Source organism: Myxine glutinosa, chromosome 7 (genome assembly GCF_964187855.1).
Source record: "Myxine glutinosa chromosome 7, kmMyxGlut1.1, whole genome shotgun sequence".
NCBI classification, from domain to species: domain Eukaryota; kingdom Metazoa; phylum Chordata; class Myxini; order Myxiniformes; family Myxinidae; genus Myxine; species Myxine glutinosa.
Genome location: NC_136267.1, coordinates 186873274 through 186887749, shown reverse-complemented (window position 1 = coordinate 186887749; position 14476 = coordinate 186873274). Strand labels below are relative to the sequence as shown.

Here is a 14476-nt window from a genome sequence, read left to right as displayed (position 1 = left end):
CTTGTGCAGCAAGTGGTTGTGGTTTGTCATGTGCAGCAAGTGGTTGTGGTTTGTCATGTGCAGCAAGTGGTTGTGGTTTGTTCAGTGCAGCAAGTGGCTGTGGTTTGTCATGTGCAGCAAGTGGTTGTGGTTTGTCATGTGCAGCAAGTGGCTGTGGTTTGTCATGTGCAGCAAGTGGTTGTGGTTTGCCATGTGCAGCAAGTGGTTGTGGTTTGTCACATGCAGCAAGTGGCTGTGGTTTGTCATGTGCAGCAAGTGTATGTGGTTTGTCCTGTGCAGCAAGTGGTTGTGGTTTGTCATCTGCATCAAGTGTTGTGGTTTGTCATGTGCAGCAAGTGGTTGTGGTTTGTCATGTGCAGCAAGTGGTTGTGGTTTGTCCCGTGCAGCAAGTGGTTGTGGTTTGTCTTGTGCAGCAAGTGGTTGTGGTTTGTCTTGTGCAGCAAGTGGTTGTGGTTTGTCTTGTGCAGCAAGTGGTTGTGGTTTGTCATGTGCAGCAAGTGGTTGTGGTTTGTCATGTGCAGCAAGTGGTTGTGGTTTGTCATGTGCAGCAAGTGGTTGTGGTTTGTCACCACATATTTGTGCTTTTGAGTGATGCAGTATCCTCTGTAGGTTAGAGCAGGAATTTGGATTGTATCCAGGGTGCTCGGAATAACGCACCTCCTCATCATTAACAATATCACGTGACCTCTAAAGTTCACCATAAAATGCCAGGAGTCGGGACGCCCAGATTAACTTTCATCCGAGGGATGGCAGACATATTGAATCTCCCTGCATGCAAAATACCAGGATAGTGGTCTATCGCTGGGCCGAGAGTCGCACATAGGTTAGACAGCTCAGAGGCAGGTGCACGTGTACCTCTAGGCTATCCTGCCAGCCTGATGTTAACCTATCAGGCAGTTACCTTGAATATTCTGTTATTATTGACCCTTAGCAATTGTATAAAATGTAATCCCGAGTTATGTCTTCGAAAATCTCCTTGCATACAAAATTTTATTTCCCTGCATACAAAGAGACTCCAGCCAAGATTTCCTTCAAAATGTCCTGTTGATGCCAAAACCTCTATTCTGATGGACCTTTCTGTTTCCCATGAAATCATATTGCTTTCAGTTTTTATCAGTAATAAATTAAATGCATAATATTCCAATGTTTCTGCAGGAGCTGACCCCAAATCCGTGGTCTGCGCATTCTATAAGCAAGGCCAGTGTAAAAAAGGAGACCGGTGCAAGTTCTCTCACGACCTTTCTTTGGAAAGGAAGAGTGAAAAGCGCAGCGTTTATGTTGATATCAGGGATGATGAAGCTGAAAAGGGTGAGTGGACGTGCTTCCGATTCTTACATCGCATCGGAAGCGCAATAATGTTGAGCAATATTTGCCTTTGCTGCATTTGATCTTTCCCTCCGCCACCGAAGGTGCATGGAGGTTATGTTTTCACCCCTGTATCTCTGTTTGTTACTTGCGAAAATCGAAGATTTTTGAAGTATCTTGGTTGATCTTGTGCGTTATTCTGTGCCTGGCTGTTTATTACTCGGCAAAAAAAAAAAAATTTGATTAGGATGTTCATCACTCCGGTTTGTGTGTTTGTCTGTCCGCTCACTTATACTTGCCTGCAGGTCACAATTTCAAACCGATCTTCACGAAACTTGACCAATTGGAAGAGTTTGTGGTCCGACAAAATCCTATATTTTTGAGGTCAAAAGGTTAACATAGGCCAAAGGTGAACTAATTTTTTTCGAATTTCTAAAATCCTAACTTTTCATCCGATTGACTTGAAATTTGAATAGGATTTGCACATCAGCTCACAGAAACCAACCACTAACTATTTTCAGGTCAACATCGGCCAAATTTCTAAAATTGTAAATTTTCATCCGATTGACTTAAAATTTGAAGACTATATGCATGTCTGGTCACTGAATTCAATCATCAACTATTTTTGAGGTCAACATAGGCCAAAAGGTCAACATAGGCCAGATTTCTAAAATCCTCAATTTTTATCTGATTGACTTGAAATTATAAGAAGATTTTCATACAGGTCACTGAATTCAACCACCACTTATTTTTGAGGTCAACAAATTATTTTAGGGACTACGCAAGTATCGTGCTATGCACGACATATTTCTTGTTTGTTTGTCTGTCTGTCTGTGACCAAGATATCTCAAAAAGTTGTGGATGGATTTGGACGAAACTTGATGCAGAGGTTGTGTGTGTGTGTGACAAGGACGAATCGATTCGATTTTGGTGAAGATCTGAATATGGATTCGGATACGAGAATGTTTTTTTTGTTTGTTTGTTTTTTGTATACAAGATCGAGGCTCGTGAAAGAGCTAACACTAATCACACAAAAAGTCAAACCGACACATAAAACACAAAATAAGGGGAGCGGTAGACAAGATGGGGAGAGAGGGGGAAGGACACAAACACAACATTTGAGAGCAGGGACATCGAGAGATCTGTGGGAGGGAGAGGGCTTGGGGGGAGGTCGGAGAGGTATAAAACATATGGACACTGCAAGGACTTCCAGGAAAGAAGTTGGAATTTCAAAAAAGTGTATCTGGGGTGAATTAGTGGGGGTAGAAAAGATCAAGGTTTTGTATGGGGGAAGATCAGAGATGGTGGTGAACAGCTGTTTTAAAGACCTGGAGGGAGGAGTGGGATTGAAGGGAGTGGGGGAGTTTGTTCTAGAGGCGGAAGAAAAGGGGAATGAAAGAGTGAAGGTGAGCAGAGAGCCTAGATTTTGGCAGTTTAACCATAAGAGGGTTGCAGGCAGATCTTGTGCGACCTGTAGGAATATTTGGGGGACAGAGCACAGAGAGAGCCGGGGGAGCAAGGCCGGAGAGGAGTCGGTAGAAGACAGAAAGACCACCAACCTGCCTGCGGTGAGTGAGTGAAAGGCCCTCGGAGTTAGCTTCATCGCAGGAGATTCCAATGATTCTGAAAGAAACTTGGTGGAGAGGATATTTAATTTTTAAGTGGTTCTCCACCATTGAGAGATCAGGCGAAAAGCGATATATAACATGATATTTTAAAAAGTTATGGACGAGTTATGACTAAACTTGGTGGACGAGTTAGTTCGGCGACAAGAACAAGCTGATTAGATTTTGGTTCAGGTCTGAATCCAGATCCGGCCTATCATTGGGATACAAAACAACCTGCTCAGCCTGGCAGAGGCAAGGGTGTCGTGGGTTTATTAAGCACCTCGTCTCAACTCAGTTTACAAGAGATTTATTAATAGACTAGCTGAATGCACCGGCATTGCCCGGGTTCTTTTTGAATGAATTTAATCTTCTGTACATAGGTCTGCCCAGTATCAGTTAGTGCTCAACGATTCCTTGTTCTTTCTTCTGTCGGGCCCCGCAAGAGAGAATTTTGAAAGCATGTGTTGCAATCAGTCAGATATTCCTATTAAGTGCATAAGTTGTACTTCAAGAGAATTTTTAAAGAAGAAGAAGATTTATTGCGAAATTGGCCCAGCCCGGCTGAGGCGGCCTCGACCGGCCTCACCACCTAGCCTATAACCTTTCCGGGGCCGTCCCGACAATTTTTGTTTCAAAGGTTTCCTCCTATCTTTCACCTTTCAGGAGATTAGCGCGTGCAGATAAACAAACAAACAAACAAAAACTTTCTTTTATATATATATGTAGAAGATGGAAGAAGATAGGATACATGCATGGGAGACATATCGTTTAGGCCAGTAACACCACTTTGGGATGACACTCATGGTTCTTACACAGCCAGCACCAACATCTCAGCCAGCACCACCCTGTATTTGGCTTAATATACTTTCCCCCAGTACAAAGGAACTCAAGGACACAGACTGCTGCCTCAAAGAGAAATTGTACAAAGTTGGCAGGTCAAAGCCTCAGAGGGAAAGAATGTTTTGCAAGGTCAAACATGCGATATGGTCAACAGTTGATACTTTAGTCAGACCGTCAGACGCCAACGAGAATAGGTCACAGTGTGTCGCTGCTGTCACCATCAGCATGGGGAATTCATTGAAATCCCCCACATGCGCTCTACCGAGTGCCGTTCTAGATTGATATTGCTGGGAAATTATATTTGATTGCAAAGCAAATGTTGCACATTAATGTATCATATATATATATATATATATATATATATGACTCCATGGTAAGATCTCCAACCTTTAATTGAACAAACAATGACTCAACGTTTCGATTAACAACATGTGAAGCCACACGCCTCCGTTAATCTTCCTCAAGAGTGATAAAATCATCTCAACATCCCCTTATATGCAAAGTGGGCGGGGTATATGCAAAGTGGGGTGGGCAAAGCTGGACAGCCAATGAAACCGTATCACACCGCTCTCGTGAACGGAGACGTTATTGACCAAATTCAAAAATCAACCGCATATTAACGGCTTAAAATAATCCTGTAAGCAATGCTGGATTATAACTCAAGTCTTTAGAAAATCAGGAACAATAATTACATTTAATTAAAAGTTAAACTTGTAAACAATTAAATTGTAAATTAAATTAAAACTGCAAATATATTAAAGCAAAAAAAATTTTCAAGGTATAATAAAATTGCCATAATATCATGATCATCACATGTGGCCCTATGCGGTAAATATATATATATATATATATATATATATATATATATATATATATATATATATATATATATATATATATATATATATATATATATATATATATATACGTATATATATATATATATATATATATATATATATATATATATATATATTATTTTACCTTGAAATTATATTATTATTATTATTTTTTTTGCTTTAATATATTTGCAGTTTTAATTTAATTTACAATTTAATTGTTTACAAGTTTAACTTTTAATTAAATGTAATTATTGTTCCTGATTTTCTAAAGACGAGTTATAATCCAGCATTGCTTACTGGATTATTTTAAGCCGTTAATATGCGGTTGATTTTTGAATTTGGTCAATAACGTCTCCGTTCACGAGAGCGGTGTGATACGGTTTCATTGGCTGTCCAGCTTTGCCTACCCCACTTTGCATATACCCTGCCCACTTTGCATATAAGGGGATGTTGAGGTGATTTTATCACTCTTGAGGAAGATTAACGGAGGCGTGTGGCTTCACATGTTGTTAATCGAAACGTTGAGTCATTGTTTGTTCAATTAAAGGTTGGAGATCTTACCATGGAGTCATTTGGATTTACTCCCAACCGCAAATCTTTGTGTATATATATATATATATATATATATATGGGTATTGTTAAATCAATCTTAGGCACCCCTTTTAGATGGTCTCTCCAATGAGTCTCCATATGCCATACTTCGCTGACAGTGTCATGGCTGCCAAAGCATTTTTCTTGCAAATATCATGCTGGGTGGTTTGCCATTGCCTCCCCAGGAGTCGGTCAGGAATTTGTCATAGAGTGTCGGCTGTAACCTCGACTCTTCATCAAAAGACATCGTAGGATCTTTAAAGTTCAGCTAACAAGCAGAGAGGTTTCCAGCTCAACATCCATCCGAGGGATGGCATTCAATGATGGATCCATGCCTTACCTGTGAAACAACAATCCGACAGTTTTATTGTCAGGTCCAGAATCTAATCCAAATGAGACCTCTGAGATAGGTGAACTACTTTTGCACTTTGTCTCCTACAATGTTGCCCACTTATCGATGAGGCCAAATAAAGAAATGTAAAAACGGTAGCATTCTGCTTTCCCAACTGAACCTCAGCGATGCGACGGTAATTTTGAAAAAATATTTAAATCATAAACAAGACTAGATCACTCACCTAACACCTTACCCCGATGCAGTCTTGAGAAAAAGGACTTGGGAAGTATATCTTTTTAACTCTTGCTTTGGATGTCCGAGCACAGCTATATTAGCTTTGTTTGTGAACTTTTTATAGCGCGCAATGGCAACCAGACAAAGCCGATGGGCCAAACGGAACAATCCAGAGCTGAACCTTCTGTCATGTCATCTCGGAGAAACTGACAATGATTTTGGAATGATATTTGAGGAAAAGATTTTGAAAAAAAGATGAAAAGTGCAACGATTTGTGTTCTACAGTGTTCAAATATATAATTTAATTGAAAAAAAATTAAAGGTTTTAAAAGTCTGAATTAAAAAAGAACCATTGAATTGAAAGTTCACCATCGCTGATGCACCCTCTTTTACACGACCTTAAATTACTTATTCGTGCCCTCTATTTGTGTCCTGTATAACATAACTATCAACAGTAAGTTTCCTGTATGGAATGATTTTCAATTTTTTATTTCAACATTTGAATATAACAAATGTTATGAGACACCGAAGCTCTACTCCTTGGAATAGTTAGGAATTGAATAGAATACTGCAACTTTCACAGTTTTCTGAGGGTACTGCGGTGCAAAATGTTAAAAAGAAAGATATGCATAGTATACCCTCCACCCCTGCCATCCATCTCCTCCACCCCTCCGCTCGATCCCCACCCCCCCCCCCCCCAATCCCCATCCACTTCCGCGTGGCGGGAGGGGAGACGGGGGTTTTGCAATCGCATATCTGTGTCTGTCTGTCCAGGCCATAACCTATTTGCCATTTCAGCTTTTGTCTTTTCAATTTGAGATGCTTTCTAGTTTGTTTCTGCATTGTACTTGCCACAGAATCCTTGAATAAATGGGATGAACAAAAGCTGGAAGAAGCAATCCTAAAATATGGAGCTGATGACAAAAGGAAGACAAAAACAGCTATTGTGAGTTTTTTTGATCTGGGTGTGCTTACTTTACCAAAAAATAATGTATGCATAAATGTAGGTCTATAGAGGAGCTAAATGGCAACAGGTAGTAATTTGCATCAAAGGACAACACGAGACAGACACCACACAAACGTCGATCAGTGGTACCAAAAAGTGGAGGGGGATGAGAAGGTGGTCAGAGAGTAGAGATCCAGGACTAGGTGTAGCGAAAATAATTTAGTTGAGGATGGGCAGAGAGTAAAGAGCCAGGACTAGGTGTAGCGAAAGCTTTTAGTTGAGGATGGGCAGAGAGTAGAGATCCAGGACTAGGTGTAGCGAAGGGGGCTCGGCAATGACGCACGCTGAAAGAGAGTACTCAGTTTTCACGTTACTTGGTCAGTTGCGTATATATTGTATCGAAATATATATGCAATACTGTATTGTGCAATATTGTTGCGAAATATATTGGTCAGTTGCGTTTGTTATTCTGTCTGTTTGTTTGTCTGTTTGTCACCGGCCTTCAGGTCACAATTCGAAACCGATCATCACGAAACTTCACCAAGCTGTAGAGGTCGTCACATCTGAGAAGCCTATTGATTTTGAGGTCAAAGGTCATCTGGAGGTCAAATTTCTAAAATCGCCATTTTAAATCCGATTGACTTGAAAATTGAAAAGCGTTTGCACATATAGTCACTAAATTGGGAACCCAACAATTTGTGAGGTCAAAAGGTCAAAGGTCAACTCAAGGTCAAACTTCCAAAATCAATTTTAATCTGAAAACCCATCAATTTTCATCCGATTGACTTGAAAATTGAACAGCATTTGTATAGTGCCTCACTGAATTGGGAAACCAACTAATTTTAAAGTCAAAGGTCAACTCAAGGTCAAACTTCCAAAATCATCAATTTTCATCTGAAAAACCATCAATGTTCATCCGATTGACCCGAGCTTTGATCAACAACAACCAACAACAGGCATTTTAAGGCCAATTTCCCTGATAGAGCGGGGGGTTAGTCTTGCGGGCCCCATGACAATCTTCTCCATCGACCCGAGCTTTGATCAAGATCGTCAATTTTAATCTTGATGAAATGGACAATTTCCTGTATCAATTGAAACCTTTGTGGGGTGGGGGGATGGAATTTGCAAGTATCGTGCTCTGCATGACGTCTTCTTGTCTTCTTGTTTGTTTTTTTGTCCGGGCGATATCTCAGCCATCCTTTGAGCCAGGAAGCTCAAATTTCGGCACAATAGTGAGAGAGTGCTTTGACAGAAACCGTTTTTTTTTGTTTTTTGATTAATCAATTAATTGATTAGTTATTTAATTATTATCGATTAATTAAGTCCTTATTTATTTCCTTTCTCATCTGGCCAATATCTCGGGCACCTTTTGAGCGAGGAAGCTGATAATTGGACAGGTCAATGACCAAGTGATTTGGCTGTAAAGGCTATTTTTGATTTATTGATTAATCAATTAATCGATTAATTATTTAATTATTTGATAAATCACTAATTCATCAATTGTTTTAAAGTTCGTAATTTGGGTGGTGGTTTTTTTTATGAAAGAATTTTTTTTGTAGGCTTCCCCAGATCTGTGCCTCGACACAATCCTGTCTCTGAGCTCTGCAGGCAGTTCCTTCGACCTCATGGCTTGGGTTTTGCTCTGATATGCATTGTCAGCTGTGAGACCTTATATAGACAGGTGTGTGCCTTTCCAAATCATGTCCAATCAATTGAATTTACCACAGGTGGACTCCAATCAAGGTGAAGAAACATCTCAAAGATGATCAAGAGAATGGGAGGCACCTGAGCTAAATTTCAAGTGTCATAGCAAAGGGTCTGAATACTTACGGCAATGTGATATTTCAGTTTGTTTTTTAAAAATAAATTTGCAAAACTTTCTAAAATCCTGTTTTCTCTTTGTCATTATAGGGTATTGAGTGTAGATTGATGAGGGAAAAAATGAATTTAAACGATTTCAGCATAATGCTGCAACATAACAAAATGTGAAAAAAGTGACGGGGTCTGAATACTTTCTGAATGCACTGCAGGTATTATATTAGCCAATTGATTATTTGTTTAATTATTTCATGATTATTATTTGTTTATTTTCATTATTAATCATTTATTTCTTTTCTTTCTCATCTGGGCAATATCTCGGGCACCTTTTGAGCAAGGAAGCTAATATTTGGACATGACAGTGACCAAGTGATGTGGCCATGAAGGATATTTTTGATGTATTGATTAATCATTTAACCGATTAATTATTTATTAATTAATCAATTAATTATTTAATTTTTCCGATTAATGACTTAATTAATTTTCAAAAAGTTATAGCTTTGAATAGATTGGTAGTTTAGGCGTGCTATTAGGCATATGTTGTGCTTGTGTGCTTCCCCCTCTATCCCCATCTTGTCTACCGCTCCCCTTATTATGTTTTATGTTGCCGTTTTTTTCTTTTGTGATTAATGTTAGCTCTTTCACGAGCCTCGATCTTGAAAACCCCCCCCCAAAAAAAAAGATTAAGAAAATATTTAATGGTAATAGTTTATTGATTTTAATTATGCAATTAATCAATCAATTATTGTACACCTCTCCCACCCAATACAGTCTCGATGAACTGCACGGCAGTATTGCCAGATGCCAAGGGCACCCTGGCAATGCCTCGCTGGAGGATATTTATTTATTTGGCAAAGGGGCAGTGTACTTTGAATGTATCTGGACTTGTTTGTTTTCTTGTTTGTCCGGGCGATATCTCAGCCATCCTTTGAGCGAGGAAGCTGAAATTTCGGCACAATAGTGAGCAAGTACTTTGGCAAAAACGGTCTTTTTTTGAGCTAGGAAACTGATATTTGGACATGACAATAACCAAGTGATTTGGCTGTAAAGGATTTTTTTTTATTGATTCAACAACTAATCGATTAATTGTTTATTTTTTGATCAATTAATTTTCAAAAAGTTGCAGATTCAGATGAAGCACTGGTGGTTTAGGTGTGCTATTAGCCAATTGATTAATCATTCAATTATTGTACACCTCTCCCTCCCAATTCCGTCTCTGTGCTGCATCACGGTGGTATCGACGGGCGCTGAGGGCGCCCCGGCAATGTCGCGCGCTGGAGGATATGTTATTTATTTATTTGGCATGGGGGCGGTGTACTTTGAATGTATCTGAACTTGTTTTATCTCTCATTACTAATTGTTAATTGATATTAGCAAATAAATGGAGAAGCATGTGCACACAAGGTGCATAGGTGAGCCAACTATTTTTTTTTTACATTTTAACCAAAATCATTAATGTAAGCATTTTAACCAAAAAAGTACACCATCCCTTTGATTTCCATGCATTTGCCACAATTTCACTTCAAATTGTCTATTCTAGTTTTCAGTTTACACCTTCGGACACGTAAGGCCTTGTGTCATCAGTTACGTTTCATTGTCAAATTACCTCGAGATGAGATCATCCTGCCAGCCCATTCTGGAGTGATAGGTGAGATTAACATTTTCCAGGATTGAAGCGTATGTTCCATTTATCAGACCTGAGTCTCATCACTTCCATATCAGCAAAGAGAAAGAGAGACAAAGAGATGCGACTGCTGTCTGCCCAATAGGGATAAAGCTTTAGCTCCACCTAGTCCTGGATCTCCACTCTCTGCCCATTCTCAACTAAAAGCTCTTTAGCTACACCTAGTCCTGGATCTCGACTCTGCCCATTCTCAACTAAAAGCTTTAGCTACACCTAGTCCTGGCTCTCTACTCTCTGCCCATCCTCAACTAAAAGCTTTAGCTCCACCTAGTCCTGGCTCTCTACTCTCTACTCTCTGTCCATCCCCAACTAAAAGCTTTAGCTACACCTAGTCCTGGCTCTCTACTCTCCGCCCATCCTCAACTAAAAGCTTTAGCTCCACCTAGTCCTGGATCTCTACTCTCCGCCCATCCTCAACTAAAAGCTTTAGCTCCACCTAGTCCTGGATCTCTACTCTCTGCCCATCCTCAACTAAAAGCTTTAGCTCCACCTAGTCCTGGATCTCTACTCTCTACCCATCCTCAACTAAAAGCTTTAGCTCCACCTAGACCTGGCTCTCTACTCTCTACTCTCTGACCATCCTCAACCCGACAATGACGTCATGCAGCACCTGGAGATGGCATAGGAAAGGAGCGGTGTACAAAAAATAGGAATAATATAATACATGAACTTGGTTGAAATGAATTTTCATCGAGGATTAGTTTAATTGATTGGACTGTATAGAGAGTACCTCCTTTTGAAAACTGGTGTTGAAATCTGAAGTAATAGTTCTTGTGTTCATGTATCTTGTCTTTTCTTAATTCTGCAGATATGCAAGCATTTCTTGGATGCCTTGGAGAAAGAAAAGTATGGATGGTTTTGGAACTGTCCAAATGGAGAGAACTGCATTTATCGTCATGCGCTACCACCAGGCTTTGTGTTGAAGAAGGATGCTAAAAAGGAAGAGAAGGAGGAAGAAATCTCTCTTGAAGATCTCATAGAAAGGGAAGTGAGTGTTGAATTAACTTTACTGATAAATTTGCAAGGGACAGGGATAAATATTTAGATATAGATTTGTTGAATGATTTACTGATGGAGGTTGGATTTCATTGCGTTTCGTAAGAGTAGGCCGTGCTCACTCCCTGAACAAATTCCTGCACAAACCACTCCGAAAGGCATCAATTGAGGAAAACTACCGATTCTCTGTGTGGAAACTCCTTTGGCATGACTAATGCTCTGTAAATCATTTGGATATTGCATTGGATCGATGGAGAAAGGATAAGAAATTGTTGTCAAATTATCATCTTCTACCTGCTTTAGTGGCCCTTGATTTGTTGCTTTGCTCAGATGTGCCAGGCGTGTTCCAATTGGCCGATTGCTGCTGCATCTTGTTTTGTGCTTGGTCAATAGTGAGGTCAATGTAAATCTGAAGGAAAGAGTTTTCAAAGGGTATGTGTGGATTGGATGGTCAAAGTGACCTTTCACTACATCTGCTTTCCTTGTCCATCTTATGATACAACAGCAAACTCGCCCCTTCTTTTCGATCCTTCTTGATATGAAATTTCACCTGCCGTGTACGAGCAAACCAGGTTCTCTTCCATCGAGGCATCGGTGTTGTTCACATGTCAAAGGATTGTAAAATCATGCCATGACCTAACATTCGTTGAGCATCGTTGTTATGATATTTGTGATTTTAAAATCTACTCTTTCACATCGGCGCCATGTCAGAACGTCCACATTTTTGATATATTAAAATTTACCATTATTATTTGCAGTTTTATTGACAGCAAACCACAATTGCATTTGTTTACATTTCACATGTTTGCACCACTCTGCCACTGTCGCTTTGCACGCACGCACACGACACCTTCTCTTGAGGTTGTGCTCTGTGCTGCTGCCGTGTGCAGCCATCTTGTGTGAATCGACAAGACTGAGGACGAGGTTCATCCTGCCTCACTGTAAAAATGTCACCACATTGTTGTTGTAATAATGGTGACAAAATATCGTTGTTTTTGGGAGACTATGAAAAACAAAGCATTTTAAGTGGTGACTATTGTTACGATGAATTATTAAACAAATGGTACTGAAACATGTGAATGAAAGTACTGACTGGATGGTGCCTCTTTTTCTTTTTTTTATCAGAGAGCAGCTATTGGGGCAAATGTCAACAAACTAACTTTGGAAGTTTTCATACAATGGAAAAATAAAAAGAGAGAGGAAAAGAAAGAAAAAGCACTCACTGCCCTTGAGAAGAGGAAAGCAGACTTCAAAGCTGGAAAGACACTGGGAGTACGTTTTTATTTTATTATTATGTTTTGTAAAGGTTTCTTTGTGACGTGACACCATGAAATGAGTGAAGTCACATGTATAAGTAAAAAAAATCGACTTGCGGGCAGAAATTAGCATCTTCCTGTTTTTCCTGTACTCCACTATTTGTCTGTGCAAGCTTGATTGCTGTGATACCTCGACTTCATTAATATTACCTTGTTTGAGTGACTTGTGGTCGATAATTGCAAAATGTTTTCCTGATTCGGTGACCATATTCCACTTTGGGAATTTGTTTTTTGCAGTTGTCGTATTTCATGTTTTACATCTCGAATCTTGTTAAGGCAGTTTCATAAATATTCATGGAGCGGGTTAACCCAATAGTTACTGCTCGATGACTGTAAACCAATCACCTTACTGGTAAACGCTTTATGTCGACCTTTCTGGAAAAAAAAAGCTATTGCGGATTCTCCATTATTGTCCGTCTTCCGGACCGTCATCGTGTTTTCTATTGCTTATGTCCCCGCAAAAAGGTTAGGTGTTTTTATCACGATTTTTTTTTGTTGTTGTAAATTTCCCCTGTGAAGGCCGTCTCGGTGGAATGCAATCGGTGGTGTGTTATTGACAAGAACAATCCCATCGGTGTTGATGGTGTGTTATTGAGCAGATGCAAGAAGGATACTTTTGCACTGGCCAATAGTGGCACCCATGCTTGAATCAGCTCAGGAGTTGTAACCTCAAATTCATTTCCGTGGATGACTGACGTCATGTGTTGATCAGCAATTACTTTGTGGAACCATCTCCATCTGCCAGTGAAAGTAGTGATATAGAAGGAACACTGAGAATATTCCTGATCTCCCTCTTGTTGATGAAAATGCTGATCCCACAGATACTCTTCACACAACTTGGTTTGCCAATAATAGCAGCAAAGAAGAAGGTGATGATGGACCTTTCAGAATGGTTTTTTTCCTGCAAATTTAAAGATCATAACAAGAGTGACCACATTGTGGTCACAACCTGTGACACAAAATGTGTATTTTTGCCTCCTCTCTCCACTCAACTTCCTCATCCTTGCTGTTGAAGGTATTATGCAATTCATCGCCGAGGGTCTTCACGGTTTGGTCTGACGGACAGCTGGGTCTGGTTTCAGGCAATTGGTGCACGCACTCCAACCAGGAGCGGCAATAAGGGTTATGGTATTTTCCTCTGCGGGGCATATAGATTTCAGTAGATCTAAGCTCGGGCCTCAAGAATGTCTGAGGTGTAGTTAATCAGCAAGCTTCCGCCCTCTCACTCTCTCTCTGTGGTAATAAACCTTTTGTTCATTAAAAAAAAACTTGTACGTGGTCATTCGAGGTATGGGACTTTGTCATTTAGCGCGACGGAACTGGCTTTAAAAATCAGGTAACAGGCCAATTGGGAAACGTGCATATGGTGCTGTTCAAAAATTATGTAACACTTTTTTTCTGGGAGGTGTGTACAGGATTTATTCAACTTTACTAATACTCTAGCACTCGACACAAACAAAACCAATGCGAATTTTGCACAACAAAGCCAGGCAGTGTATAATCAGCAGAGGTCACTATTGACCTAATGTGCTGGACCCACCAGGAAAAAAGATGGTGGCCATGTCATTTTGGCTTGGCACGATGGTGGGTGGCAGCTGTCTGACCAATGTGTGCACCTTTCAAAAATCGACACCCAACAAGAACCCGAACAACACAGCAACAGCAGCAACACAAAGCTCTTGTAAACGTGCGACATGTCGCAGGACCGGCATTCAGTAGAATGCATACCTCCACCAAGCTGAACAGTTTACGTTTTGTATCCTACTGATAGGCCAGATCGGCATCCGGACCTGAACCAAAATTTGATGTGATTGTTCTTGTCAACTACACAACTCATACACCTAATTTTGTATGAATCCGTCCATAACTTTTTGAAATACCATGCTGTATATCATTTTTGGCGCTATCTTTTAATGGTAAAGATTCACTTAAATTTTTTTTTTTAATACCTCGTATCTGAATC

General features: G+C 40.0%; 1 protein-coding gene across 2 annotated transcripts in view; it reads left to right on the top strand.

Annotated features, from left to right (window-relative positions):
• ZC3H15 (zinc finger CCCH-type containing 15) overlaps positions 1 to 14476 on the top strand; it is a 73876-nt gene that overhangs the window by 42268 nt on the left and 17132 nt on the right. For both annotated transcript variants that reach the window (XM_068123732.2, XM_078782627.1), the window contains 4 exons: positions 1156 to 1308; positions 6611 to 6699; positions 11010 to 11189; positions 12323 to 12469. In XM_068123732.2, the coding sequence (XP_067979833.1) occupies positions 1156 to 1308; positions 6611 to 6699; positions 11010 to 11189; positions 12323 to 12469 (569 nt within the window). The remainder of the gene's footprint in view (positions 1 to 1155; positions 1309 to 6610; positions 6700 to 11009; positions 11190 to 12322; positions 12470 to 14476) is intronic.